The sequence below is a fragment of the Bombina bombina genome, chromosome 5 (assembly GCF_027579735.1).
Source record: "Bombina bombina isolate aBomBom1 chromosome 5, aBomBom1.pri, whole genome shotgun sequence".
Lineage (NCBI taxonomy): Eukaryota > Metazoa > Chordata > Amphibia > Anura > Bombinatoridae > Bombina > Bombina bombina.
Window position 1 is genome coordinate 979,196,928 of NC_069503.1, and position 27,676 is coordinate 979,224,603.

At 34.3% G+C, this 27,676-nt stretch overlaps 1 protein-coding gene across 3 annotated transcripts in view; it reads right to left on the reverse strand.

Moving 5' to 3' along the window:
* RUNX1T1 (RUNX1 partner transcriptional co-repressor 1) overlaps positions 1 to 27,676 on the reverse strand; it is a 160,931-nt gene that overhangs the window by 18,703 nt on the left and 114,552 nt on the right. For 2 of the 3 annotated variants that reach the window (XM_053715192.1, XM_053715193.1), the window contains exons 4-9: positions 25,586 to 25,675; positions 16,481 to 16,662; positions 9,142 to 9,392; positions 7,867 to 7,952; positions 6,359 to 6,445; positions 4,815 to 5,013 (exon numbers count right to left, since the gene is read on the reverse strand). In XM_053715192.1, the coding sequence (XP_053571167.1) occupies positions 4,815 to 5,013; positions 6,359 to 6,445; positions 7,867 to 7,952; positions 9,142 to 9,392; positions 16,481 to 16,662; positions 25,586 to 25,675 (895 nt within the window). The remainder of the gene's footprint in view (positions 1 to 4,814; positions 5,014 to 6,358; positions 6,446 to 7,866; positions 7,953 to 9,141; positions 9,393 to 16,480; positions 16,663 to 25,585; positions 25,676 to 27,676) is intronic. The other variant, XM_053715194.1, reaches the window with a different exon arrangement.

Here is a 27,676-nt window from a genome sequence, read left to right on the forward strand (position 1 = left end):
AGAAAGCTGTTTAAAATGGAATGCTCTATCTGAATCATGAAATAAAAATGTTGGGTTTCTTATACCTTTAACAAAATCTTGTTGGCCCCTTAGCATTTTTGACACTATTTGTCATTGATTTGTGAGCATTTATGCTATGTGCCTAATATCACTACATTATTTTTATATGAATAACCAAAGCATGTTCCAGCCTTGGAAACATCACATAATTTAGAAGAAAAAAAATGTTGCTGCTGCTATGGGAATGCTTAGAGAAGAATGTAGTTCCTGGAATTGGGCAATGTATCTCCTATTGGCCTCAAAGATACATTAATCCCTTGGTATAAGGAATGCTGCAGTCACTTAAGGTGAAGCCAAGCACATATGACAAACTGCATAGGCATTAACATAATAGATCAAATAAAAAAAACAACATATTAGTAGGTCCTTTTTGGCCATACCATACATTGGGGTTGATTACATTCCTATAGAAAAGCATACCAGATGATTTATATATAGAAATCCTAAGACATTAAAGGGACAGTGTACTGTAAAATTGGTTCCCCTTTAATGTGTTCCCAATGACTTGTTATATCAGCTGCAGAGAATAAAATGCATGATATTTTTTTCCTTTATGTCTGTTTTTGGATGTTAATTAGCTGGATTTGATATTTGAAACCACAACTCATCGAAATAGGCTAAGCTTGCAGATAAATCAGACATCCTTATCTAATTACTTAAATGCTCCCCTTCCTTATCTCTTTCTCTATGCAATACTTAGAAAGAAAAAGTGAAGATTGGCATTTTAGAAACTTAATCTCTTGCACTCCCCTCTGGGATTGTAATTCCTTCTGCTGGCTGTGTTTACATAGCTTGACAATAACCTATATTCAGTATAGGTAGATATACCACAGACAAAATCGGCTATTTCCAATGCTGATATAAAGACAAAGGAGCTATCTGTAAACAATGTAACACATTTCAGCAGAAAAAAAGGATGACTGGGAACAAATAAAGGGGAGAAACATTTAGGGAAACTGACCCTTTAATTGTGAATTTTGCAGAAAATTTGAAAGGGTTGTAAATGAACAATTTATGTTTAATGAAAAGGAATACTTTGGAATGCAGAATATGTTATTTAGTGTTTGTTACATTACCACAAGACCTTCTTAATATTTTCACATTTTTAATGAAGCACTGGGAATTATACGTGATTACTCATTGGGATACTGTGAGCCTAAAATTGCCAAGTTAGGATGAAATGCATTTATATGGTGTGACCTAGTATTAACTACTTCAAAGCGTCTAAATACCTGCTCCATGTACTACTAATCCTCAAACAACACACTGCTAACAAAGTAGAATAGATAGTTTTCCAACTATGGGGAAGAAAATATAATGGTTTACTACTTCCATTTGTAAATATTACAGTTCTTACAGACATCTTCCCATATTTAATACTACAAATGTGTGAAGAAATTATCTCATCTAAATTCTGTCTGATTTAATATAATATCACTAGGGTTGCAGTTCACTTTGCTAGAAATAATATTTAAAGTAATCTGATATAAGTCTACTGTGTAACTGAAATTCAGATTCAGACTTATCTATTGACCTTTCAATTGAAAAATGATTTTTAAAGGAGCTAAGATTACAATACTTAAAGGCTTTTCAACGGGTGTGTCTTGAGGAGCCAAAAACAATGATTTAAAACACATTTTATATATGCAATATCATAATAGTATTCTAAAAACAGAAAAGACACAAAAAATGTATTTAGACACTGCAGTCCCTCATATAATATATCCAACTATAAAGAAAGAAAAAAGTGCGGAAAATAAATAGTATTGCCACAAACGGACCATCAGCTCAAATAAAATTGTTATAAAAGCAAACAGTGCTGTCTTATTCATCTATTATATCACAAGTTAATCTGTATACTGATTTTATAGCAGGAAATTACATTTAAATAAATCATAAAAGGTTTAAACCTTTTTATTATTGAGAGTGTCTAGAAATGTTTGCGGCGTTTTGAGACACATAGACTGTGTTGGTTTCAGGCATTTTTAGTGATAAGACAAGAGGATGATTAAACAATTTAAAGACACATGCATTTTGCAGCTATGTGTGTTTCTTATCATGCTTTCCACTAAAGATGTCTGTGTCACTCAGAGCTTTACCTTATAACGCTCTCTTCCGTGAGAATGAAATTACATATTGTAACTAAAGAAATATTTCAGAACTGGAGAGCAAACTCATCCAAGAACAGATTAACAGAACTGTTGAACAGCTGTGAAAAATATATGACAAAACTATGTGGCATTACAAATTAGGTACTAAAAATACTTTGTTATGTTTTTCGTCAGATTCAAATTATATCTGATTATTTGCAGGATTGTTCTTTCCGGGAGTTTGCTTGCCAAAATAGTGAATCTTATTCATATTCAGTAAAGTGGAAAACCATTTTATTGTCATCTTGAAAGAGATAAATCAACAGCCTGAAACCAATCTGGAAACCTCAAACATATAAGTTGCATTTGAAGAAAGCAGAAATCTAAAATACAAGCAGTATGAGTATGAAAGTGAGAACAGTAACATATACTGTGTTCATCACCAAAGTAAAATACCCTGACTTTTATTAGTCACTAAGGGGATGAGTGAATGTCTGTATTTTGACATTCAATTTGTGAAAGCGATATTTGCGCTCCTCTGAGTAATACCAGTGCACGTTAATGTGCGCTGGTATTACAAGTTGACAGCAATGCAAGGGCGGGCTCGAGTTTGTAATGCTGAAAAGCATTGCGCTCACAAGAGCGCTCTTCCATAGGCTCCAATGGTAGCCTTATTTTCATGCTGTCAAAGACGGCACAGAAACTAAGCACAGCGAAGAGGGTAAGTAAAGCAACGATGGCAGCTAATTTTAAATATATATGTATATGCTGTTATACATATATATATTTATGTGTTAATCTTTGTATATATACACATATTAACACATAAATATATGTATATAAGCAAGTACATATATATTTACTGGGAACACACAGTTACCATAGACTGCAATGTAAAGTCACTTTTCAGTGCCTTTTTTTTCTAACACCCAACTCCCACCAACCTAACCCCCAAAATACAGCCTAGTGCAGTTATTTATAAAAAAAATAAAAATGCTACAATTTTTATTTTTTAATCAAATACACTACACTGGATTTGGGGGGCATTAGGGACTCATTTATAAAATAAACCAGAGATCTGATAAGTGCTTATTACTTATAAAATTAACCAAACTTGCGGTAGCAATAACCAGCCACTTGTAATGTAATAGTAAAAAGGTAATGCAATTTAACTTACTCAAATAAGCAGTATATTTTATCTTTTGATAAATTTGAAATTTCTTCCATTTGTTCCCCACCCCCCCCTTGTAGCATGTGACAGCCATCGGCAAATCACAGACTCATAAGTATACACTGCAAATTCTTGCACATGCTCATTAGTAGCTGGTGCCACAGAATGTGTGAATATAAAAATATTTGCACTATTTGATAATATAAGTAAATTGGAAAGTTTATTTTTTTTAATTGTACTATGCTCTATCTGAATTGTGAAATTAAATTGTTGACGTTATTATCCTTTAAACTGTATGAAAAAAAAAGATAATGCAATAGCACTTAGGGGTTGATTTATCAACCCCTTTGCACGTGTGATTGGCTGTGCTCGACCCTTTAGTCTGAACTTCAGATGAGTAGCAGATTTTTTTTTTTTTTTTAATTTCAGTTATGTACATTTCCACTAGTATTCAGGTTTGATTAAAAGAAAAACTTAACAAATCTTAAAACTGTCTTTCCCACACATTGCAATATTGTGTCAATATACAGTATTTGTAACTAGACTAGTTCAACTACAAAAAGGTAAATTATATTCCAATAAATAAAAAGCTTTAAACTGTTTTATATATCCCAAATTATTCTATGAGGATATTTGTAGTTTATTTTTCAAATCATTTTTCCATCTAAAATAGAATTTATCATATGGTTTGCAAACTACATTTTAAGAGGTTGTTTTAATTCAGTGTTCCTAAAATTTGGATTTGAAATGTGATTCCTAAAATACAATCTCATTCAAATGCAATCGCAAACCACAGATTTCATTCACATTCTGTTATTTCACCAGTCTAAAAATATACCTCACTGTAATATTTATATGCTTCTAGAAAAAGCAGTGTTCTTGCAGTGAGCATATGTTTATGATATGGGTGGTGACTTGTAGACATAGCCAATCAATGGACAATTAAAGGGACAGTACACACCTTGTAATTCCAAGACAATTTATGTTGTGTTGCTATAGAATAACATATCAGCCAAGTCCTAAAAATTCTTGAAAAAAATTAACTTCCTCTTTACTGCAATTATTTTTTAAATAGCCAAACTCCACACACAATTTGCCTTATTTGGAGGACCCAATCTGGGCTTTAGTCTGCAGACAACAAGGCTAGCTATTGTCAGTTAGTATAAAGTATTTTTAAGTTGTTATCCGTTAATAGTGAAAAATATTTAGTAGGGTTAGCCTTGAAAAGTCATCAGGATGCTTTTCATGTTTTGAAAAGTAGAAATTGCTCAATTTTCAGAGGTAAATCAAATGAAAGGGGCAAAACAAATCATGAAAATATATTGCAAAGTTGTTTCATTGTGGATAACTAAACATTTTATGTAAAAATCTCAAGGTATTTAATGTCCCTTTAAAAAAAAAAAATATTAAGTTAGACCAAATGAAAGTCAAGTCAAACAAATATGAAAATCTAAAGGATTAATGTTAAAGGAACCCCTATTTCAGCTAAGTACCTAAGGGGACAGGATCTGGATTCACAGGACTCTGCTGTCTGGAATGGCTGCTGCTGCTGCTCCCTTTTTTTAAATCCTCTGCATCACTGTACCGCCTGATCCAGTAATTAAGCTCTTCGCGGTCAGCCTCCTGACACCTTCGTAGCACAGTGAGAGATCTTCGTGTTTTTTCCACCATATCCATTATGCAATTTAACAGCTGTTTGAAAGAGATCAGAAAATACAGTGTTTAGTGATTAGTTTAACGGCATTATAAAGTAGAATTCTTTTATAGGTAATGCCTTAAAACGTAAGTAATTTTACTTTGCCATTACCGAAATGTAAAACTGATCTTACAGTTTCCCTTTTTCTTTAAGCATAAACATATAATGGCTCAAAAAGACACAAGATATGGCTGCGAACATGCAACATTCATTAAGCCTAGCTTTCAAACACATCGAAAGTACTTTCATCTGCCATCTGTGATGCCGGTAGAGTTATTCTTTTTAAATATATTATGACTTAGTAATCTTGTGTCTGAAATTTGCATAGGACTGCTGCAAACAGCAGTGGAAGTGTCTATCATTATTTAGCTTTCGACAACAGAGAAGGAAGACAATATACAGCATATAAAGATGATATACTGTAAATTAGTTAGTCAAGTGAAGCATAGCAAAGGAAGAAAATCAATTAAAGCAACTACTTTGACAAACGTTGACAAACAGGCTGATTGTTTTTAAGAAATCAATGGGACAATTTTTTTTGTTACACACGCACACACACACACACACATACATATATATATATATATATATATATAAACAGGGTGTCAGGGTTATAATAATAGCAATAGGTCCAGTAGACAAAGCAATATAGAAAAATGAAAAAACAAAGCGTAAATGTACCACTTAACTAAATTGTCAATTACAACATTTTTATCTGAAAATTTGCCGAATGGGTTTATGTTTTCAATTTGCTGTTTGTAGATATATACATAGTATCTGTTCTATTCTGAAAATTGTTAAGCGTACATTTTCAATTACAGACACATATTTGAAAATATGTATGTCAAATTCCTTTCAGTTTCAATTTTAAATATGGCATCCAAAGACACAAAATTGCCCCCATATGGTGAAAGCTGTGTATATCACACATATGATGAAATAGTTAATAAAAATACCCTATATTGTGCTGCAGTACAGATTTGTGTGGCATAACTAAATTACTTAATTACCACAGAATCAGAGCTGAGAGTATATTATAATGTTGAAATTAATTTGATAAAAAGTGAAAAAAATATAAATTAATATTGGCATAATGAAAAGACAAATGTTTGCTAAAAATGTATATATGAATACATTAGCACACCTACTAAAAAATATAAATCAAAAACAGATTACAAAAATGTAAGAGGATATATATATACTTTGGGTGAGGGTTAATAAGCACTATTTTGTGTTATAGCCCATTCAAGTGAATTGGCACAAATATAATCCTTGGAAAAGGGTTTTTCAATTTGTATCACTTATGATACTCAATATACACCCTGATGGTATAAGACATACCTGTTCCTTTCTCTTCTTTGGGTGCTGAGGGGTTGAGGGTGGGTGTGATGATGTCTGTTCAGAGTTGGTGGGAGTTTTATAAAGGTTCTGAAGAAAGTGGAAGAGTACAAAAGTGACACTATAGATATACATTTGATGTCATGATGGCAAAAGGCAGAGAAAGGTTGGAAACCACTGCTCTAGCAATTGAAATTACTTTGTAGTATTGTTATTGCATTTCACTTGAATGGTACTATAATGCAAAATTATGGCCCAGCACATATTGCAGCAATATGGGGTATCAATCACTCAATTTAATAGCAAATCATCAACTTAGTTTTAAATTCAATGTAACATAGTAATATTTATATTGTACTGTTTAACGTATTTTGGAAATGTAACCATTCTTTTTCCAGACTATTAGATGAAGTGTTGAGTGTGGGTACGCAATGAAAGGCTTCAAAGAATTAGAACTGACTTCTTTCCAGAGTCAATTAACTGTGGTGTGCAGAACATCTTCAATAGGGATTGGCTGAATTTTAAACGACCCCCTAAACATTTGTTCTGCCATTATGAAAACAAATATTAATATTCAAATATTGAATGCAACATTTAAATATTCAAGCTTATTATTCAAATATTACATTTGAATATTGATTCTAACAGATTTACATTGACATCTATAAAAATGCTGCCAATATTTATTACTGTAAATAGATGTACCAAAACATTCTCACATCCCTATTCTTTATTAAACTCAATAATGTGATTAATGCCAGAGAAAAAAATAAAAAATATTTTTTTTTAAGATTACATAATTAAAAAAAAGGTTTCTATTAACTTCAAGATATTTTATCATATTTTGCAGTACTTTGAAAACTACATTTAATACTAAAAAGGTGCACATCAACTGGGTCTTCATTAATCTACTGTGTGATAAAAGTTGACTTTGAACTTCACAGTTAAAACACTTCTCAGAAGCAGTAGACTCCGTTCAAATAGTATATGTAAACTTATAAGAAATATCTTCATTAAAATGTGAATGCTTTACACCATGTATTTTATTGAAAACAAAAATTAAAATAAATAATTTAATAATCGTGTCATCCACATTTGCAAAATGTTGTTGAATATTAATTGTAAAACTTTCAAATGTTCTCAAGATAAAAATAACTGCATATATCATAATCACAATGAGGTTAAAAGTAAATACCACCCTACATATGTTTTTGAGTGTATTCATGTAAGAATTAGTAGGTGATTCAAGGCAACATTATTATAACTGTATTACCAAAATTATTAGTCAGAACATATATTTAATTTATTTTTTCTCTTTAACCCAAAAATATATCTGCAGGTGCCGACGATGCAAAGTTCAATAAAAAAAATAATTCAGGGCAAACTAAAAATAAAAATAAAAAGTAATAAACAGTAAAGTAGTTATGTAGCTTTAGGGCAACCTTGTTAGCACCCTTTGTGAATGATCTAGTAGCACCCATGGTCAGAATATATTTTTATTTGTAACTTACATGATCAAGGTGCTTCCATTCTTCTGCCCATTCTCGGTCTGTTAGCCTGTGGTCAATCATTTCTTCCTGTCTAGTTCCGTGCAACCCTAGACAGAAAGATATTCTTATAAAGAATTGATTTTGTTATAATTTGGCAATTTATACTACCATTCAAATGATCTTAAGGGGAATTAAAAGCACAGGTGGCAGTGGAGCAAGGACAAACTCATTGTAAAAGAAAGCATTTTTTATGCTTAATAAATATTTTTTTTTAGATACTGTTTAAATTTCAAATTGTCTTTAATTACCCTTTTATATATATTTTAAAAAGTTTATCGTTGATATATCTTTATTTGAAAAAAGCAAGAATGAAAGCTTAGGAGACAGCCTATTTTTGTTTCAGAACCCTGGATAGCGCTTGCTAATTGGTGATGACATTTAGCCACCAATCACCAAGCGGTACCCAGTTACTGAACCTCAAATGGGCCGGCTCCTAAGCTTTGATTCCTGCTTTTCAAATAAAGATACCAAGACAACGTAGAAAATTTGATAATAGGAGTAAATTAGAAAGTTGCTTAAAATTGCATGCTCTATCCGAATCATGAAAAAAAAAAGATTTGGGTTTAGTATCTCTTTAAGCTACCTTGTATAAAACGTTTTCACTAAAGAAAAATAACCTCACATGAACTTTGAGCAAATTAATGTTTGTAAATAAGTGTGCATGAAAGCAAAGAATGGTGTTATTGAGGACAGGAACATCTGTCTATCAAAAAGAAATAGCAACAACAAAAAATAGTAATAAAGAAATACATTTTAAAATACTGTTGTTTATGATCTCTAGGTAACATTGACAATTTTAATTTAATGTCTCTCAAAGATGATAATACAAACCATACTACATTTCACTCCTTTTGGCTTGAAAACTGGAGCACACCATGTAGTCACAACTTTTATGTTATTGATAAATTTGCTGTTAAAGCTGACTTCAAGAGACATTATACATATCTTTGGCTGTCAGCTCTGCAGTGGGAGTTCAAAGTGTTTAATTACCACTTTCAAAGCAGAGACTGACTGATTTGTTGTTTGCAACCCTATTCGCCCACTCTACCATTAATAGCAAATGAGATTTAATTACTTTGATTTTTATATTAATTAATATATTTTACATTATGAATTAATTATCTTTTCAAATTAGAAAAAATAAAAACTAGTAGAGGTTAGCATATTTGTTATGTTCCTTACAAAATGTTAATAAAGTTGGAAATGCACAAAACAAAGGCATTCTCTCTCTCTTACCCATAGGTCTGTTTCTGTCCCTGAGGTCCCTGTGGTTTGGGTGTCTGTACGAGTCCCTGTAGTGGTGGGCAATGGCCATATCATCCAAACGATAATGCTGAGGTGGTGGTGGAGTGGGGTGAGGCAGACCATTGGGTTGGTAGGATAAACCATTATTTGGGCTGTACCGCTGGCCAGGGCTTATAGTGCACGGCCGCTTGCTTGGATGCTCTGAGTGCAAAGGCTCTCTGTCAAAGCCATTTTCTTTGGTTCTAAAGATAAAATATATTTTTTTGCACTAAGTACATGATTTACACATAATGTTAATATAGATAAATGTAAAACATATATACTAAAATGTTTGACATGTATCTAAGCCACCATATTTGATTTATTAAAATGAGTATAGTGAAAAATTATATAAATCCTATGATGTTGAACAACTTGTCAGTCTAGCCAGTATTGAAGTCTACTAGAAGATAAAAGCAGTAAGTTATTTGCTACCATGACATGTCATGAACAAATTACTCAGATGTGTTTTCTCCTCACGTGTCAGGTTTTTTTTTTTTTTTCAATCTTTCAGTGACTGATGGCTCCCAGTGTTATTATTGAAACAGATTGATCTTTTTAATGAGCCAGTTTAATAGACTCCAAAATCTCACCGTGGTTGCTCATCCGTGTCAGACCATATGCACCAAGAAAACATTCAGTAAAACATAAAGCTTTTCTGTCAGACTGTTCATACCCTATCAAACCTAATCTAGATTTCAACATTAAAAAACAACAAAGAAAAATTTGCTAGAACAAAGAGAGTAATGTTTTGTGGTTTACAGATTCCCACCCACATGAACATAATATGCATAATAATTTTATACAGCAAGCATAATATTGTGTGACCTTAAAAAACTTTAACAAGCATCATGGAATCATACAAGTATCTAATAATATAATGTTTTAGAGTGGACTATGTTAGCAGCCTTTTTTAGAGATTTTTTTTATAAATCTAAAACTCATCTTTCATCTATACTAACTGGTTATGTGAGCTCAGAGAGAACAATTTTTTGTTTACAATATTAGATAATGACATTAGAACCGTTTCACATATTTTGGAAGTCCATGTAGACAAGTTATAAATGTGATAATTATCTTTTAATAAAGAACAATAAGAACAATAGGCACAGAAAATGAGGATGCAATTTGAAATCCAAATGTTCTACGTAAACAGACACTTATTTCTGCTAGTCAATGCAGCATTGTATCATATAGCATACTACATAAGACCACACATAAATATTTAAATTCTAAAATATTGCATGGATTAGTAATTAAAAATAACACATGGAAATATAATTATTTTGACAGGGTCTACATTTTGGAAAAAAATATATCCTAAGACAAATTGTAATGTTAAATAATTATATTAATTCAATAAGTTGCATTTGTTGTCACTTAGTCCCAGTTTTATTAAGAGAAAAAATTTTTTTTTCAGTTGTCTAAAACTTAGAGAATCTATAACATTTAAAAACATAATTTTATTTAAGTCCAGAGGTGAAAAAAATGTATTTTCATAAACAATATGTTTAATGTCTACTAGGGATTTTTTTTTATTTTTTTTTGTCTAATTTAAAACTCTTCACCAGAGAGCTATTTTTCAACAACATTGTGACATAAAATTTGCATCTGATCAGAGTTTATATAAAAATAGCTCCTGGCTGAAATCCTTGGCATTTCTCATTTCATGGTCGGAAAGAGTGTCTGTAGATATCCTAATCAAAGGGAAAACAACGGGCAATCTACATTTTTACAGCGCAAAAAGAAATCTTCAAAAGAAGCATATGAACTTGCCCAAAAATGAAATATGTTAATGATGTTTTAAAATTTTTATCTCCATCTTCAATGAAAATAATTATGGTTATTGGTTATCTTTGCAAGTCATATCCTGGGGGGCCTTACCACAATGTACTGTATCAATTTTTTCTTAAGGGGTAATTTAGTTACATTTGTAGGCCAAAAATACATTGGCAGACATTCACAAGCATCAAGCTCTGTATTTAAATTACATATTTAAATTGCTTTGGAATTTTTTTGATTTTGAAATAGAAAGGGCATATAAAATAGAAGAGACCACAACATTGAAATGCTTTCCAAGTTTTCTTAATTGGTTTATTTTGCTTTTAATGAGAGTACATTTGAAAACCACTACACCCTTTATATATAATATGGATCATTTGGTGAATAGAATCTATAGTGACTATTTTCTTCTAGACATAAACCAAAAATTACTGTTATTGAAGCTATAAACAATTTTTCTATATATTGCAAGGGTGGAAAGTTTAATCTTCCTTTTACCAAATGCCCTTCCTTTAACTTACTATTCAACCTAATAAATAAATCTTAATATTTTCTTTATTCCAATTAAATAAAAGTTACCATCATATGTTGCTAGTGAGTCGTAAAGTAGCCATGTGTTTTGGATTTTCTACCAAGTCATTTTATTCTAAAAGAATATTCTTGGCTAATTAACATTCGCTACTCATTAATTGTCTATCATATTTTATAAACCATTGGAATTCAGTTTTTGCATTAATGAGATGTTTCTGTGACCCCTCCTCTTAATATTTTCTACAGCACTACAGAACTTAGCCTCTGCAAAAACAGAAAAGCCTGTGATGAAAACTGAACTTAATTACTGAAAAGGGCAAATTATCCACATAATTCAATTCAAAATAATTACTATAAAAATAAAAGAGAATTATTTACTCTAAATTTGCAATATATTTCTGTAAAAATGTCTAGCAGTAAAAACATATAGATACTTTGTTATACATAGGGCCAGGATACAAGTGATGCGCTAATGTTGCACACACCAGAACCGTTATATGAAATATCTATAAATTACATTATACTTGATAAAACAAATCTCTCATTGGTCTATGCATATATTGGGTTATCTATCTTTAGTATTTCATTTGCAAGTTACTCTTTTAGCTTAAAAGGATAGTCAACTCCAAAAGTGTTATTGTTTAAAAAGATATATAATCCCTTTATTATCCATTTCACAGTTTTGCACAGCCAAACATTTTACCTCTGTGATTAGTGATGTCGCGAACCTAAAATTTTCGGTTCGCGAACGGCGGACTCGAACTTCCGGTATTGTTCGCGAACCCGTGAACTGCGCCATTGAATTCAATAGGCAGGCGAACTTTAAAACCTACAAGGACTCTTTCTGGCCAAAAGTTGTTTCAAGGGTACTAACACCAGGACTGTCGCATGCTGGAGGGGGATCCCTGGCAAAACTCCCATGGAAAATTACATAGTTTATGCAGAGTCTGCTTTTAAGCCATAATGGGTCTAAATTAACTAACATTCTCAAAGTGGCTGTCTCAAAACATCCCGGACAGAAGATAGATTGATAGATAGGATAGATAGATATACATAGATTGATAGTTAGATAGAATCGATAGAAGAGAAATAGATAGATTTGATAGCTATATAATTACCCTAATAAATTCTAATAATTAAACATTGTTAAACATTCTTGGACCCAACTAGCTTGTGTTAATTAGTATGTTTCTTAGCACTTTAATCCCTGTTCCCCCCCCCCTATCGGGGGTGTTCTATATGGCCTGCCAGATTACCCTGAAAAATTATAATAATAAGACATGCGGTCTGCTACCTATTTTAACTAGGTTGTGTTTTAAGTACTACCATTCTTAGCACTTTAATCTCTGTAACTCCCCCTATTTGGTGAGGTCTATACGGCCTGGATGATTACCCATACAAAATATAATAATAAGACATCTGCTCTTGGTATGCGACCCATGGTAACTATGTTGTGTTAATTAGTAATGTCCTTCGCATTTTAATAGCTGTTACTCATACTCACCCTATTGGTGGAGGTCTATATGGCCTGCATGATTACCCTTACAAAATATAACAACCAAACATATGCTCTGGGACCCATGGTAAGTAGGTTGTGTTAAGTAGTACTGTTCTTTGCAGTTTCATACCTGTTACAACACCAAATGGTGCCAGGTCTATCTGGCCTTCATGATTAGCTGCACCCAAACCCAAAAAAAAGCTGAGTGGTCTTAGACTAACACCCATGGCTAACTCGGTTGTTTCAATTAGTACTATTCTTAGCACTTTCATCCCTGTTACGGGTGGTCTACATGGCCATCATGATTAGCCGAACAAAATACTACAATCCAACCTTTGCTCAGTCTTCATAGGCCCTTCATTGTCTGTATTTTGATAGTACAGTTCTTATTATTTTTATAGCTGATACAACACCGAATGGTGGCAGCTCTATATGGCCTGCATGATTAGCCGCACCCAATACAAAAATAAATCCAAGCGGTCTTGGATTAACACCCATGGCTAACTCTGTTGTTTCAAGTAGTACTATTCTTAGCACTTTCATCTCATCATCCCTGTTACTTCCAGGACTCTCGGTGGTGGTCTACATGGCCATCATGATTAGCCTAACCAAATACTACAATCCAACATTGGCTCAGTCTTCCTAAGGCCCTTCATTGGCTGTATTTTGGTAGTACTGTTCTTATTAGTTTAATAGCTGATACGACACCGAATGGTGGCAGCTCTATATGGCCTGCATGAATAGCCGCACCCAAAGCCAAAAAAAAGCCAAGCGGTTTTGCACTATCACCCATGGCTAACTCTGTTGTTTCAAGTTCTACTATTCTTAGCTCTTTTATCTCATCCCTGTTACTTCCAGGACTCTTGGTGGTGGTCTACATGGCCATCATGATTAGCCTAACCAAATACTACAATCCAACCTTGGCTCAGTCTTCCTAAGGCCCTTCATTGGCTGTATTTTGGTAGTACTGTTATTATTAGTTTAATAGCTGATACGACACCGAATGGTGAGAAATATGATTGCTGACAACAATTGGCTAGGTGGGCCTGGCTCACAGCAGGCTGCAAGGCAGGAGGGAAGTGCTATTCAATGGCACCAGCAAACTGAGGATTCAAATCACAACAACTATTACCAAAAATTTTAATTTTTAATTATTAGAATACTGTCACAACAAAAATGATTAATGTAAATATTTTTTAAGTAGGCCTGGCACACAGGCTTGGAAGGCTGTAGAAAAGTGCAATTCTAGGGCACGAGCAAACTGAGGATTAAGATCAACACTAAAAAAAATTTTTATTTAAATTAATAACTATACTGTCTGTAACAACAATTATGATTGGTGTAAATAGTTGGCTAGACGGCCTGGCACAAAAGGCTGGCAGTGGCAGGCAGGAGGTAAATGAAATTCAATGGCACTAGGAGACTGAATATTTGCAGTCCAAAAAATTATGATTTTTTTTTTTAAATTACTGTTACAAGAATTGTGATTGGTGCCACTAATTGGCTACTTGGGCCTGGCAGACAGGCTGGCAGATATGAGTCGTGGATGGTAGGTAGGGCAGCAATTTAACACAGTATGCTGTGTAAGTGACAAAAACACAGGACTGATAGAAAATTAAGTTACATTACACTAGCAAAATATTTTAAAATTTTAGATTTTAATATTAAAATTATGTTAAGAAGTGCAATGCACATATGACTCTATGAGTGGTCGCACTGGCTGGCTGCTACGTAGGGCAGCAATTATAACAACAGTATGCTGTGTAAGTCAGATAGACAGTTAGACACAGGCCAGATAGAAAATACAATTAGATTACACTAGCATAATGATTTAAAGACTTTTTTTGGGAAATTGTAAGAAAAAGGTTAAGCACATACATATGAGTCGTGGCTGATAGCCTTGGAAGGGCAGCTATTAAAAACAGTAGGCTCTGTAAGTCGGATACACACACGCCTGATAGAAAATACTATTAGATTACACTAGAAAAATGATTGAAATTATTTTTTGGGGGGGGGGGGGATTAAAAAAAGGTTAAACACATATGAGTCGTGGCTCATAGACTAGGGAGGGCAGCAAGTAAACACAGTAGGCTCTCTATGTCAGCAAAACACACAGGCCGGATAGAAAATTATATTAGATTACACTAGCAAACAAATTTAAACTTTTTTTTTTTATATTAAAATTAAGGTGAAGAATAGATATGAGTGCTGGGTGGCTGCCTGGCACAGACCAATTAACCAAAAGACTGAAAAAAAAGAGGTATATTAATGCTGAGTGAGCCTGACAGACACAGGCATGATAGTAAATGTAATTAGATTACACTAGCAAAATATTTTTATTTATTTTTTTAAATTTAAAATAATGTTATAAACGGATATTAACACTGGTGGCTGCTGGCTGGCACAGAGTAATGAACCAGAGTATATGCTGTGTGACACTGGCCTGATAGAAAATGAAAAAAAATTACACTAGAAAAATAATTAAATTTTTGGGTTAGTTAAATTTAAACTAATGTTGTTAGGGAGATATCAGTGGTGGCAGTAGTCACAGCATATGCTGTGAGCCTTAAACACACAGCTGAAAGCCAGGCAAATGCTAATAAAAAAAAAACGAAAAAAAAACAAAAAACGGCACGAAATATAGCCCTAAAAAGGGCTTTTTGGGGGTGCTGTGCTTGCAGCAGAGATGAGTGGAGTCCTTCTGGACTGTAAATACACTAGCCTAGCTATGTTTTTCCTATTAATGTCAGGAGCAAAAACACAACACGTCCTGTCATTAAAAAAGCAAGGTCGTTATGAGTCTAAAATGGCGGATTCCGAGTAGCTGGGAGTGTCTGTGAGGGAGTGTCTGATGTTGATTGGCTCTAATGTGTCAGGCGGCTGTGACATAAAGGGTCAAAGTTTCCACAATGATGACACATAGGGGCGGATCGAACATCGCCATGTGTTCGCCCACAAACGCGAACGTGAACAAGCTATGTTCGCTGTGAACCGTTCGCGGGCGAACAGTTCGGGATATCACTATCTGTGATTACCTTGTAACTAAGCCTCTTTTGACAGCCCCCTGATCACATGACTTTTTATTTATTATCTATTGACTTGCATTTTAGCCAATTAGTGCAGTGTCTGCCACAACGTCACACACTGCTATCTATATCGCCCACTTGAACTATCAGTCTCCTATTGTGAAAAGCAAATAAAAAAGCATGTGATAAGAGGCTGTCTGTAGCAGCTAAGAGACATGTAGACATTTAGAGGTTTAAATGATAAAGTATATTAAAATAACTATGTTGGTTGTGCAAAGCTGAGGAATGGGTAGTAAAGGCGTTATCTATCTTTTTAAACAATAACCATTTTGGTGTTGACTGTCTCTTTAATGGATTACGGAAGCTAACTATAAAACCACAGTAATATTTGATGCATTTACATCTTTATATAGAATAGGTAGCTGTGTTTATAAATGAGTTCTGCTTTCTTTACCTATCTGGAGTTCTCCTCTTGCCATTTTCATTCACATCGAGAAGCAACTCTGAGGAATCAACAGGTGAGGTGGTGCTCGCATCCAGAAGCAGCTGCTCATGCTGAGCGAGGTACTGGGCTGGGTTCTGCTTGGCCAGCCTTGCGCAGTGCAAAAGCTCTCGTTGTAGCAGGGGCAGATTGGCCTATAAAATATACAAAAAACATTGAGGCAACAGCTTGCTATAAAATCTGAACTCTGGAAAACATGCAATTCTTCACAAAATCCCTTAACAGATTGACATATACTGTCATCTTTTACTTTGTTTGATTGCTTAAGCGCAGGCTAGGTATATACATGAAATGTAACTCCAGCTGCTTGGCTGATCTAGGTACAGATTATTGCATTATGAGATGCATTGCTACTATAATATTTGACAAACTCTAATAGTGTTTTGTATGAAGAATTCGGCTAGCAAAGCATATATTCCAGAATCCTACAGAAAACTGTAACATACTCTTCAGGATGAGAAAATGAATAAATAAAATATCTCACTGTGCTCCACACACCAGTGATATGGAAACATACATAAATATGTTTAATGTGAAGTATAACATACAAACAGGTAAATATGTTTCATTTTATTGGATTTTGGAACAGTGATACTCAAATACTCCATAAAAATAATGTCCGGAACAATGTTTATTTTCAATTGATTTTGTAAGCATAATGTCTAATTGAATCTTAACTTGAAGTAAAGCTGGATAACATATTATTTTAGAATGTTAGATGATTACTGTAGGTGTTACAGGTTTTGGCTGACAATAAGACAATAAACCACTACACGGCAGCATAAACTCAACAGATCCCAGGAGATAAATCTGTTATCACATGTTAATAAAACCTTGCTTCCTTCTCACCGGAAAACAAGCAACATTTTTAAGGGGGGGGGGGGGGGAATAGATTTAGTTATGCAGTATCAAAGAGACAAAATTCTTGAATGATAATTAGGAGAATTGACTCACATGTTGCCCATGTTGAATACAGATGTCTTCTGGCAATGCTTTATTGGACTTCAGCCAGGACCAACCTCACTCAATATGTTTACTACACAGCAGTGGGTTTTTACATGCAGAACTCAAGTCTGCTGGATTCAAAGGCTGAATTATAAAAAGTTCCTTTTCCAGAAATAGTTTTACATAAGCTGGTCAACTCAATCAGTTTATTGTTTATACAAATACCCTTGAAAAAACATAAACTATTTTAAATGTGCATTGTGTTCAGAAATACCAATTCCGCAAATAAATCCCAGCTAAAAATATATTTATTTTGTTTCATTTAATGCAACTTATTTTTAAAAAGCCTCATTAAGCTCACAATTCTAGTTGTACGGTTAATGAAAAACACAGTTGAAGCCTTTTATTGATTTAAATGTAATGATGACACAGGGAAAGATCTTTTTTTTTTTTTACTTGTTTTTCATTTTTTTTAATTCAGCGATTCCATAAACATCTTCTTTCAATTTAAAAAAAATGGTAATACAAAGCAATTTTGTTTGCTCTAATTCTGGTGCCAGATTAGGTAATTAGAATGGTTTCTAATATCCTTCCAGTAAATGTTTCTCCATAAACGCAAAATGGAATCGTAGGTCTGCGGGTTACATTAGCTTAATGAAAACAAGATTTTAATGCATATTGTTACAGCTGCGTTTGAATGCACTTATTAAAGCCCGTGTTCCCACAACCATATGGTTTTTGTCATTAATGTCTCCTTTGAGGAAAAGCACTAAAATTAGAAAAAAAGTTGCATCTTTGATTCCAGTGATCCAAAGTAAATGATATGAGGACCATATGGCATGCCGCACTGACAGAAGAACCTGGAAGTGTCCTTGTAAGCTTTTTTTTTTAATACATTTTTGAGGCGGCTGGCTTGACCCTGATGAAACTAAATTTTACCTTGTTTATAAAAGAAACTGAAGCTACAATAATATTAAAAGCATTTTGGATTGTTATTTAAGTACATCATAAAACTGAATATATATTACAGTGTTTTTGCTTCTTTTCCTGTTAGATTTTAAGTCACCTATGCCTTGGAGAAACTCCCAGCCATATATAAGATACTACTATTATTATATTAGCGGTGAGATGCGGTCGGCAGATTAGGGGTTAATTATTGTAGGTAGCTGGCGGCGACGTTGTGGGGGGCAGATTAGGGGTAGATTAGGGGTTAATAAATATAATATAGGGGTCGGCGGTGTTAGGGGCAGCAATAAAGTTAACGTGTGAGCGGGAGCCTAAAGTACTGTATGCTAATTAGTATGCTAGAATGCAGCAAATATTGTAATTACAAGATATTTCTTGTTCCTTTAAGCTTTTTTTGTGATTGTGGGTGCTTCAGACCTAAGTAAGAAAGGTAAATGACTTGTTAATCCAATAAAAAGGTATTACTACTCACAATTCTGGCACCGGAATCATTGGATTAACACATCTACTCAAGTTTACATGAACAAGTTTATGATTACAAGTTTACATGAACAAGTTTATGATCAAGTTTACATGACTGACTATCCCACTCACAAAGACGATCACTCCCTTGACCTGATCTTTAGCTATCAATGAACTGTTTCAAACTTCACAAACGCCCCTTTTCCTCTTTCTGACCACCATGTCCTCACTTGCAACATACCATCCCTCCCTACAACTCTCCTTTCTTCTACTCCTTACACCAAACTTCACAGAAGCATTATGTCATTAGATCAGCAACAGCTTGCTAATTCCCTCGAACCTCTCCTCTCATCCATCGCCTCCTTTTCCTGCCCTGACCAATATATCTGCCACTATAATTCTTCCACCCTTACAGCCGTCCTTGACAATCTAGGCCTTTTTACCATAGCTCGGAAATCATAAACTTATCCTTAGCCCTGGAATACTCCTCTGACACTGAACCTACGCAGATGTTTCCGTGCTGCTGAGTGGCCCTGGAGAAAATCTCAAAATTCAGCTGATTTTCTTCATTACAAATTCATCTTGAACTCCTACTATTCTGCTCTTAATCTCTGTAAGCAGCATTACTTCTCTACTCTTATCTCTACTCTTTCTTCAAACCCAAAACATCTGTTCTCCACTTTCAATACTTTTCTCCGCCCACCCCCACCTCCTAATACAACTTCTCTGTCAGCTTAAGACTTTGCCAGCCACTTCAATAACAAAATCAACTTCATATAGAAACAAAATAAGCTCTCAACATACTTCCATTCTCTCACCCCCTCAAACACTCGCAATCAACCACAACTCACATGGCCATAAACTTAGCTCTTTCTCCCCTGTTACTGAGGAAGAAGTTTCTGCACTTATACTGCACTCTTACCTCACTACCTGTCCCCTTGATCCTATCCCCTCACAGCTACTCCCCTCCCTCTCTTCTACCCTTACCCCTATACTCACACACATTTTCAACCTCTCCCTCAGCACCGGTATATTTCCCTCATCTCTGAAACATGCACTGGTCCCACATATCCACAAAAAAACTTCTCTTGATTGAACTTCCCCATCAAACTTCCACCCTATTTCCCTACTCTCTCTTGCCTCAAAGCTTCTTGAAAAGCTAGTATATGCACGCCTATCCCATTTCCTTACATTAAACTCCCTCCTTGACCCACTGCAATCTGGATTTCGTCCCCATCACTCCACAGAGACAGCAATCGTTAGGATATCAACGACCTACTTACAGTGAAATCCAAAGGTCACTTCTCTCTGCTTATCCTCTTTGATCTGTCTGCAGCCTTTGATACTGTTGACCGCCATATTTTGCTCCAAACCCTCCAATCCTTTGGCATTTGTGACACAGCCCACTTCTGGTTCTCTTCCTACCTGTCAAACCATACCTTTAGTCTAGCCTTCTCTGTGGCCCCCTCTGCCCTGTAACCCCTTTCTGTCGGGTACCGAAAGGCTCTGTCCCCTTCTCTTTTCAATCTACACATTATCATTAGGTTCCCTAATAAAGTCCTACGGGTTCCAATATCATTTGTATGCCAACAACACCCAAATCTACATCTCTGCTCCAGACCTATCTCCTTCCTTGCTAAACCGTGTCACTAACTGTCTTTCTCACATCTCTTCCTGGATGTCCTCTCACTACCCCAAGCTAAATCTCTCCAAAACTTATTTCCCCCCTTTATCCAAAATCTCCACCCCTAATCTCTCTATAACTGTCGAGAACTCCATCATTACCCCCACCCTGCATGCCTGACATTTTTTGGTCACATTTGACTCAGATGTTTCTTTCATTCGTCACATTCAGTCTTTGGCTAAATCCTGCCGCTTCCACCTTAAAAACATCTCTAAAACTAGACATTTCCTTACACAAGACACAACTAAGATTTTAATCCACTCTCTCATCCTTTCCTGCCTCGATTACTGCAACTCTGTCCTCTCTTGTCTCCCAAGCTGCCGCCTAGATCCTTATTCATAATGAATGCCTCTGCTAGGCTCATCTTCCTTACATGTCCCTCTTCATCTGCTGCACCTCTCTGACAATCCCTTTACTGGCTTCCTCTTGCCTCTAGGATTAAACACAAAATTCTCACTCTGACATACAAAGCCCTCAACTGCATTGCTCCCCCATATATCCCAGACCTTGTCTCCAGATACTCTCCCACCCGTCCCCTTCACTCTGCTCATGACCTACTACTCTCCTCCTCTCTTGTTACCTCCTCACACTCCCATTTACAGGACTTCTCCAGACTGGCTCCCATCATGTGGAACTCTCTGCCTCGCTCCACAAGACTCTCTCCTAGTTTTGAAAGCTTCAAGCGCTTCCTAAAAACTCTACTGTTCAGGGATGCATACAACCTACGCTAACCTTTCTTTATACCAGTTCCTCTCCTCCATTGCTATCTCCTTGAACCCCCTTAGCATGTAAGCCTAAGAGTCCAGCTGTTTGTAGATCACTTTCTTAAAGGGACACTGTACCCACATTTTTTATTTCATGATTCAGATAGAGCATGCAATTTTAAGCAACTTTCTAATTTACTCCTATTATAAAGTTTTCTTCATTCTCTTGGTATCTTATTTGAAAATCAAGAATTTAAGTTTAGATGCCGGCCCATTTTTGGTGAACAACCTGGGTTGTCCTTGCTGATTGGACAGCACCAATAAACAACTGCTGTCCATGGTTCTGAACCAGAAATTGGCCGGCTCCTTAGCTTAGATGCCTTCTTTTTCAAATAAAGAAAGCAAGAGAACAAAGAAAAATTGATAATAGGAGTAAATTAGAAAGTTGCTTAAAATTGCTTGCTCTACATGAATCACAAAAGAAAATAATTGGGTTCAGTGTCCCTTTAAGAGCTGACTACAACAGTACAACTCTGGGCAGGGCCCTCTACCTGTTTGATCCCTATAAATGTTTTGTTGTACTCCGCCTATGTTTATAGCACTGCGGAATCTGTTGGCGCTCTACAAATAACCAATAATAATAATATAAACATATTGAAGAAGAATGATATACTTGTAATTATAAATTATTTTTTAATCTAAACAGGTAATGCATTTTGGATGGAAGCTTTTTGTGACAGTTTTATCTTAAAGGAACATTACATTTATTTTTGTCTATTCTGAAATATACTACTTTATACTTATTACAGTTTTGTATTTTTTTTAACCCCCCCCCCATTATTTGTATGTTTCTGTTGTGTCACTGGGTAGCAGCTGAGTGAGTTTTCCTGATCAGCCATTGAGCAGTTATATCTAAAACAAGTTTCACACAAATATGCACTTCCTGTTAGTTAGAAAATCAAAATAAGAAGCTTTAACAAAACCTAGCATAGCATGTCTATGAAAATATTTATACTTTTATGGCCATATTACAAGTGGGGGGTTAAATATCGCTTTCAAGAAAGTTATATTAGTGCCCCACTATGTAATACTAGTGCACGCTAATGTGCATTGGTATTACATGTTAACAGCAATGCGAATGCAAGTTTGCATTCGCATTGCTGGGAAGGATTGCAATTTTGCCTGTTTGCGGGCGCGCAATAATTTAGCAATCCACTTGGAATCTGGCCCTTAGTGTATAGGAGTCTATCTATGAAACTAATATGGTGTGGTACTAATGATACTAAGTTCTGTTGTGTTCCTGGCTTCTTTATAGCTGCTGTTTTGATAAAGGTCAGTAAGAATTTTTTTTTAACTAGGTTCTTTATAATAAAAGCATAGTCAGATAAAGGTTTAATTATTTGTAGTGTTCACAGTTTTACACAGCGTTTATTAACTATGAGGATCTCACCATTGTATTATAAAATAAAAAATATGTCATCACCATCTACTTATTTTTTTCCCTACAAGACATTATAAGGAGGACCATTTTATGGATAAAATACCCATGCTAAAGTCACCCATCTCCTATAATGTGCTCTTAAGAATTTTTATAGTTTCACTGCTGATGAGATAATTTATGATCAGCGGAATTCAACCTCATGAATATGATAATTAGATTGTTTTCTCCCTGAAGACTATGGGGGGGGGGGGGAGAATAAATACCTAACAATGGTCCACTGATGAGGGATTTATACAGGGTAACTGCAAAATGATGGGATGCACTAAGCTCAAACTATTGACCTTGGGTCAGAGATCATAGTGCTGCATAGAAGTAAGAGAATTTTTATAGTCACTTATGACCTGAAATTGCTGTAATGGCCTGAAAACAAAATAGAATCTTATAATCCAGCAATAATACAATGGCTGGACAAGACTGTCACCATCAGATATTCATGTCAAAAAGGTGACTGTTTTCGCTCCATTGAGATAAAAATCTATAATCCCTATATTACATTGAGTGAATTCACTAAAGCGTGTAATATCTCTCCATGTTTTAGTGAATAGCTTAAATTGTGTAGCTTAAAGTCTCTCTCTTGGGAGCAGGGCTCTCTATATCCTTCTCAGTCTGTGTATAGAGCTTGTTTTTACTCCTTTTACCTTCTAATACTGCAGAATATTATAGCATATAAATGATAATACTAATTAGAACATGTGGACTGCAATATTTTCTATCACCAGATAAAGAGAAGGTTCTTACTTTAGTGAATAAAGCCTAACTAATCAGTTATGATCAATATGATATTTTATTTTTCCAAAATATAATTAATAACAGCATGTTAAATGCAAATTATAGTATGCACTAAACCAAAAACTGGTGAATCAAAAATATTGTTAAATACAGATTCTGACAACTAAGTGCCTTTCTTAATAAGCCCACCACAAAGTAAAATGGTTAATATTAATATTGGAGGAGATGGGAAATCTGTGTTTAGAAAAGCAACATTCAAGACCAGCTAAATTCATATAAAGTGAATTAATATAAGGTTATCCAGAATGTTACTTAAATGCATTCACAATTCTTACATCAGACACATTAAAAATGACCAATGTTATTAGGGTTAAGAATTAAACACAAGATATATGCTGCATTCTAATCAATAATATGTACAATAACTTAAAGGGGCATACACAATGCATTTGAAATACACAGTAAAGCATTTCTGACAACATTAGAAGCATGATTGCAATACAGTTATGTTTGCCACAATGCTTTGGGCATGCATGAATGGAAGATATCCATGCAATCAGTTATTGCTGCATCAGTGGCAGCTTGTTAGAATAACAACAATTATTACCAAAATATAAAAGTATTGCAAATTTTCTATTTATTGAAATTTGAAGTAATACTGCTACATATTTCAATTTTCTCTTGAATATTCCATTAAAGAATTCAGTGATTTACCGAGTTTGCTGTAGAAAAATGTCTTTTTATGAGAATACATCATAGATACCAAACAGAATGAAAATTTTACAAAAGGTTATATAATAGAAAAATAAATTAAAACAATAAGCCTCAAATCCAAGCTCAAATTTGCAAGATCTAATATCTGTGCATAAGCAGATAATTTCATCTTACTGTTCTCTAATAGGAATGAATATGGTTTATCATACAAACAGCAGTATGAAGATTGTAATGAACAGGATATACACACTATAAATATATGGCATTGCTTAGTACATTTTAACCCCCATGTATCTTTTAAAAGTTTCATGAACCAATACATACAAAATAAAATGTAGAATCTAGTGACATAACAGTTGAAAAATCTTTATAATACAAAGACTAGGGGGTCAATTCATCAAACTCCATTGCTCCATAACTTGCTCTGAGGCCGCAGACAGAAATCAACCTGATACGATTGGGTTGATTGACACCCCCTGCTAGCGGCTGATTGGCCCCGAATCTGCAGGGGGCGGCATTGCACCAGCAGTTCACAAGAACTGCTGGTGCAATGATAAATGCCGACAGCGAATGCTTTACCGATGTGCAGCGGACATGATATGCTACATCGTATCATGTCCACTCGCACTTACATAAATATACCCCTAGACGTGCATTTGTTACTTTTGTTTAGCAACAAATGCCGAATATTGCCACCGCCAGTGGCATTCGTCTCTTTTTGGAAACAGACTTCTTCTTGTGTAAGTGTAACAAATAAAGATCTGGATTTGCACAGACCTTTCTGTGTTAAACGTTCACAAAAAGAATTTGTTGCTAAACAAAAGTGACAAATGCACGTGTCTAATAAAGATTATTTTTAATTGTGTGTTTTATTGGAAAAAAGACAGTTCTCAACACATTTAAAATATTTAAAGATGATTGCAATACATAAAAAACAAAGTAATATCTATTAACATACAAGAGGTGTTTCATTTGGCAACACATAAATTATGGGATTATTGTTTTTGCCCATGAAAAGCATTGAAGAATTATTTTAAGAATTAGTTGTATTACTGCTTATTATTCACTAGCCTTCTTCTATACCAAAGACACAGACTTAAAAAAAAAACTGAACCAACCGGAATTATTCACTCTCAGCTCTTTCACACACAACATAACCATAAATAATATGAAGAAAAAGCTGAAGGGCAAAAAGTCACCTAGATAAGAGTGTCTATCAGGGCAAAGTCCTTTTAGCTCAGATTTATTTTTCATTCTCTCGCTTCTAAAAAAGAAAAACTGTAAAACACACATTTGTGACCTAGCAACAATATGGTTTGAAATAATTTCCAGATCGGTGAACTGTACAGTACCTTCAAAAATGGGATGACAAAGGGTCGCAGTGGGAAGTTAGTAGCTTCTTGTAGTTTGGAATGAAATTCTTCAATTGTCAATGTAGAATTCTGTAGAAAAAAATACATTTTGCTTCTTAGCTGGTACACTGCATAGTAATTTAATTTACCCAATAAGGACAGAATTCAATTTAGTACTTTGATTTAAATCTTTAAGGATTTAAAGGGCTATTAAATTCAGATTTTAGCAATGCATAAAGTGTTTCATTATTGAGAATATAACAGTATTGCAACATGATTCATTTATTTTGCTGCCTTTTGTGTGTAAAATACATTTGAAAAATATTGCCTACTTCACTTTTTCCCAGAGGGGCCTTGGTTAATACTGTTATCTACTTCTATCTACTTTTCTGTGAACTAGTATTTACTCCTTCCCCCTACAATGTTTACCCAGTCAGCTGCTCTCTTAAAGTGGTTTATCAGTGTTCAATTAACAACCATGATAGGAAAGACATTATTTGCAATAACAGCATGCACACTAGGTATTTTAGGTGGGAATATTTTTGTGTATATATATGGTGATTGGAGTAGCCGTGCTAGTCCAGAGATTTAGATATCAAAATAACAAGAGTATTGCATTGAGCAATGATACTTTTTTTATTGGACTAACTATACATTTATAAGATGACAAGCTTTTGGAAGAGTGTCTTCCAAAAGCTTGTCATCTTATAAATGTATAGTTAGTCCAATAAAAAGTATCATTGCTCAATGCAATACTCTTGTTATTTTGATATCTATATAATTTTATTTAGATATTACATTGAGGTTAAACAGGGATATATGTCTGTTTAAATCATGAATTAAAGGGACAGTAAAGTCAAAATTAAACTTTCATGATTCGAATAGAGCATGCAATTTGCTTTATTCTCTTTGTATCTTTTATTTAAGAGTAAAACTAGGCATGCTCATAAGAGCTCAGGAGTTTGCACGTGTCTTTAGTCCTCTATGGCAGCAGTGTTTTGCAACATTGTATAACAAAGCTAGAAATAATGTTGCTAACACTGCTGCCATAGAGTACTTGATACATGTGCACACTCCTGAGGTATTGTGAGACTACCTAGTTTTACTCTTTAATAAAAGATACCAAGAGAACAAAGCAAATTTGATAACAGAAGTCAATTGAAAAGTTGTTTAAAATTGACGGCTCTATCCGAATCATGAAAGTTTAATTTTAACTTTACTGTCCCTTTAACTAAGCTGAGTGTAAAACCACCTTAAGGGGAGAGTAGAGGATAGGGCTACCGCCAGTCTCTAATTGTACATGTGCAAACAACAAATTATGGTCAAATCCTATATATGTGTAAGAGTTTGTGATTGGCTTGCAAGGTTCATTTTGTTCTGTTGGTGGAGGGAGATCATTGATAAGAAAACACATAATACAATATACTAATTTGGCCAAAAAATCAGTGTTATTAATCGAAAAAATCCTCTCAGATATAAAGTTACATTATAATGCATCTTACAATTTGTGTGTAATGTCTCTTCAAATCAAAATGAGCATCCAAACAACAACGGAAACACTTTCACAAATTATTCTTGTTATTTAAAAGTATCTATATCTTTATGTGTGAGTATGTGTGTTTTAAATAGGTATGCCTATTAGTTCAATAATGTACTTATAAAATATTTTTCTACCATGCTGTGAGTACAAAAATGAATCTCATATTTTCCTTTAAAAGAAAAGAAAAAAACAAGAAATCAAAGACTACCACTATTTCCAAAGCAAGAAAGATGTGAAGATTATGTTCAAAGCAAACATTGTAATTGATTAGAAATAACCGGCTAATTGGTTTCTGGGTACTATGAGAATACATAGGGTCCGTTATCTAAAGGTCTCTGGGCTTGTGAAATTATTTAAGAGTGTTTGCCAGTACTTATTTTTCCTTGGTTGAATTATCTAAGCCACTTTTTATGCTGAAAGCTGGGGGGTACCATGCATTTTCATATGGGAAGGAGATGCATATATTACAAAAGTGCAAAATAAAAATTGTAAATTAATAACCAAACAAAATGAATATTTGTACAATTCACACATAAATATGCAGAGAAACA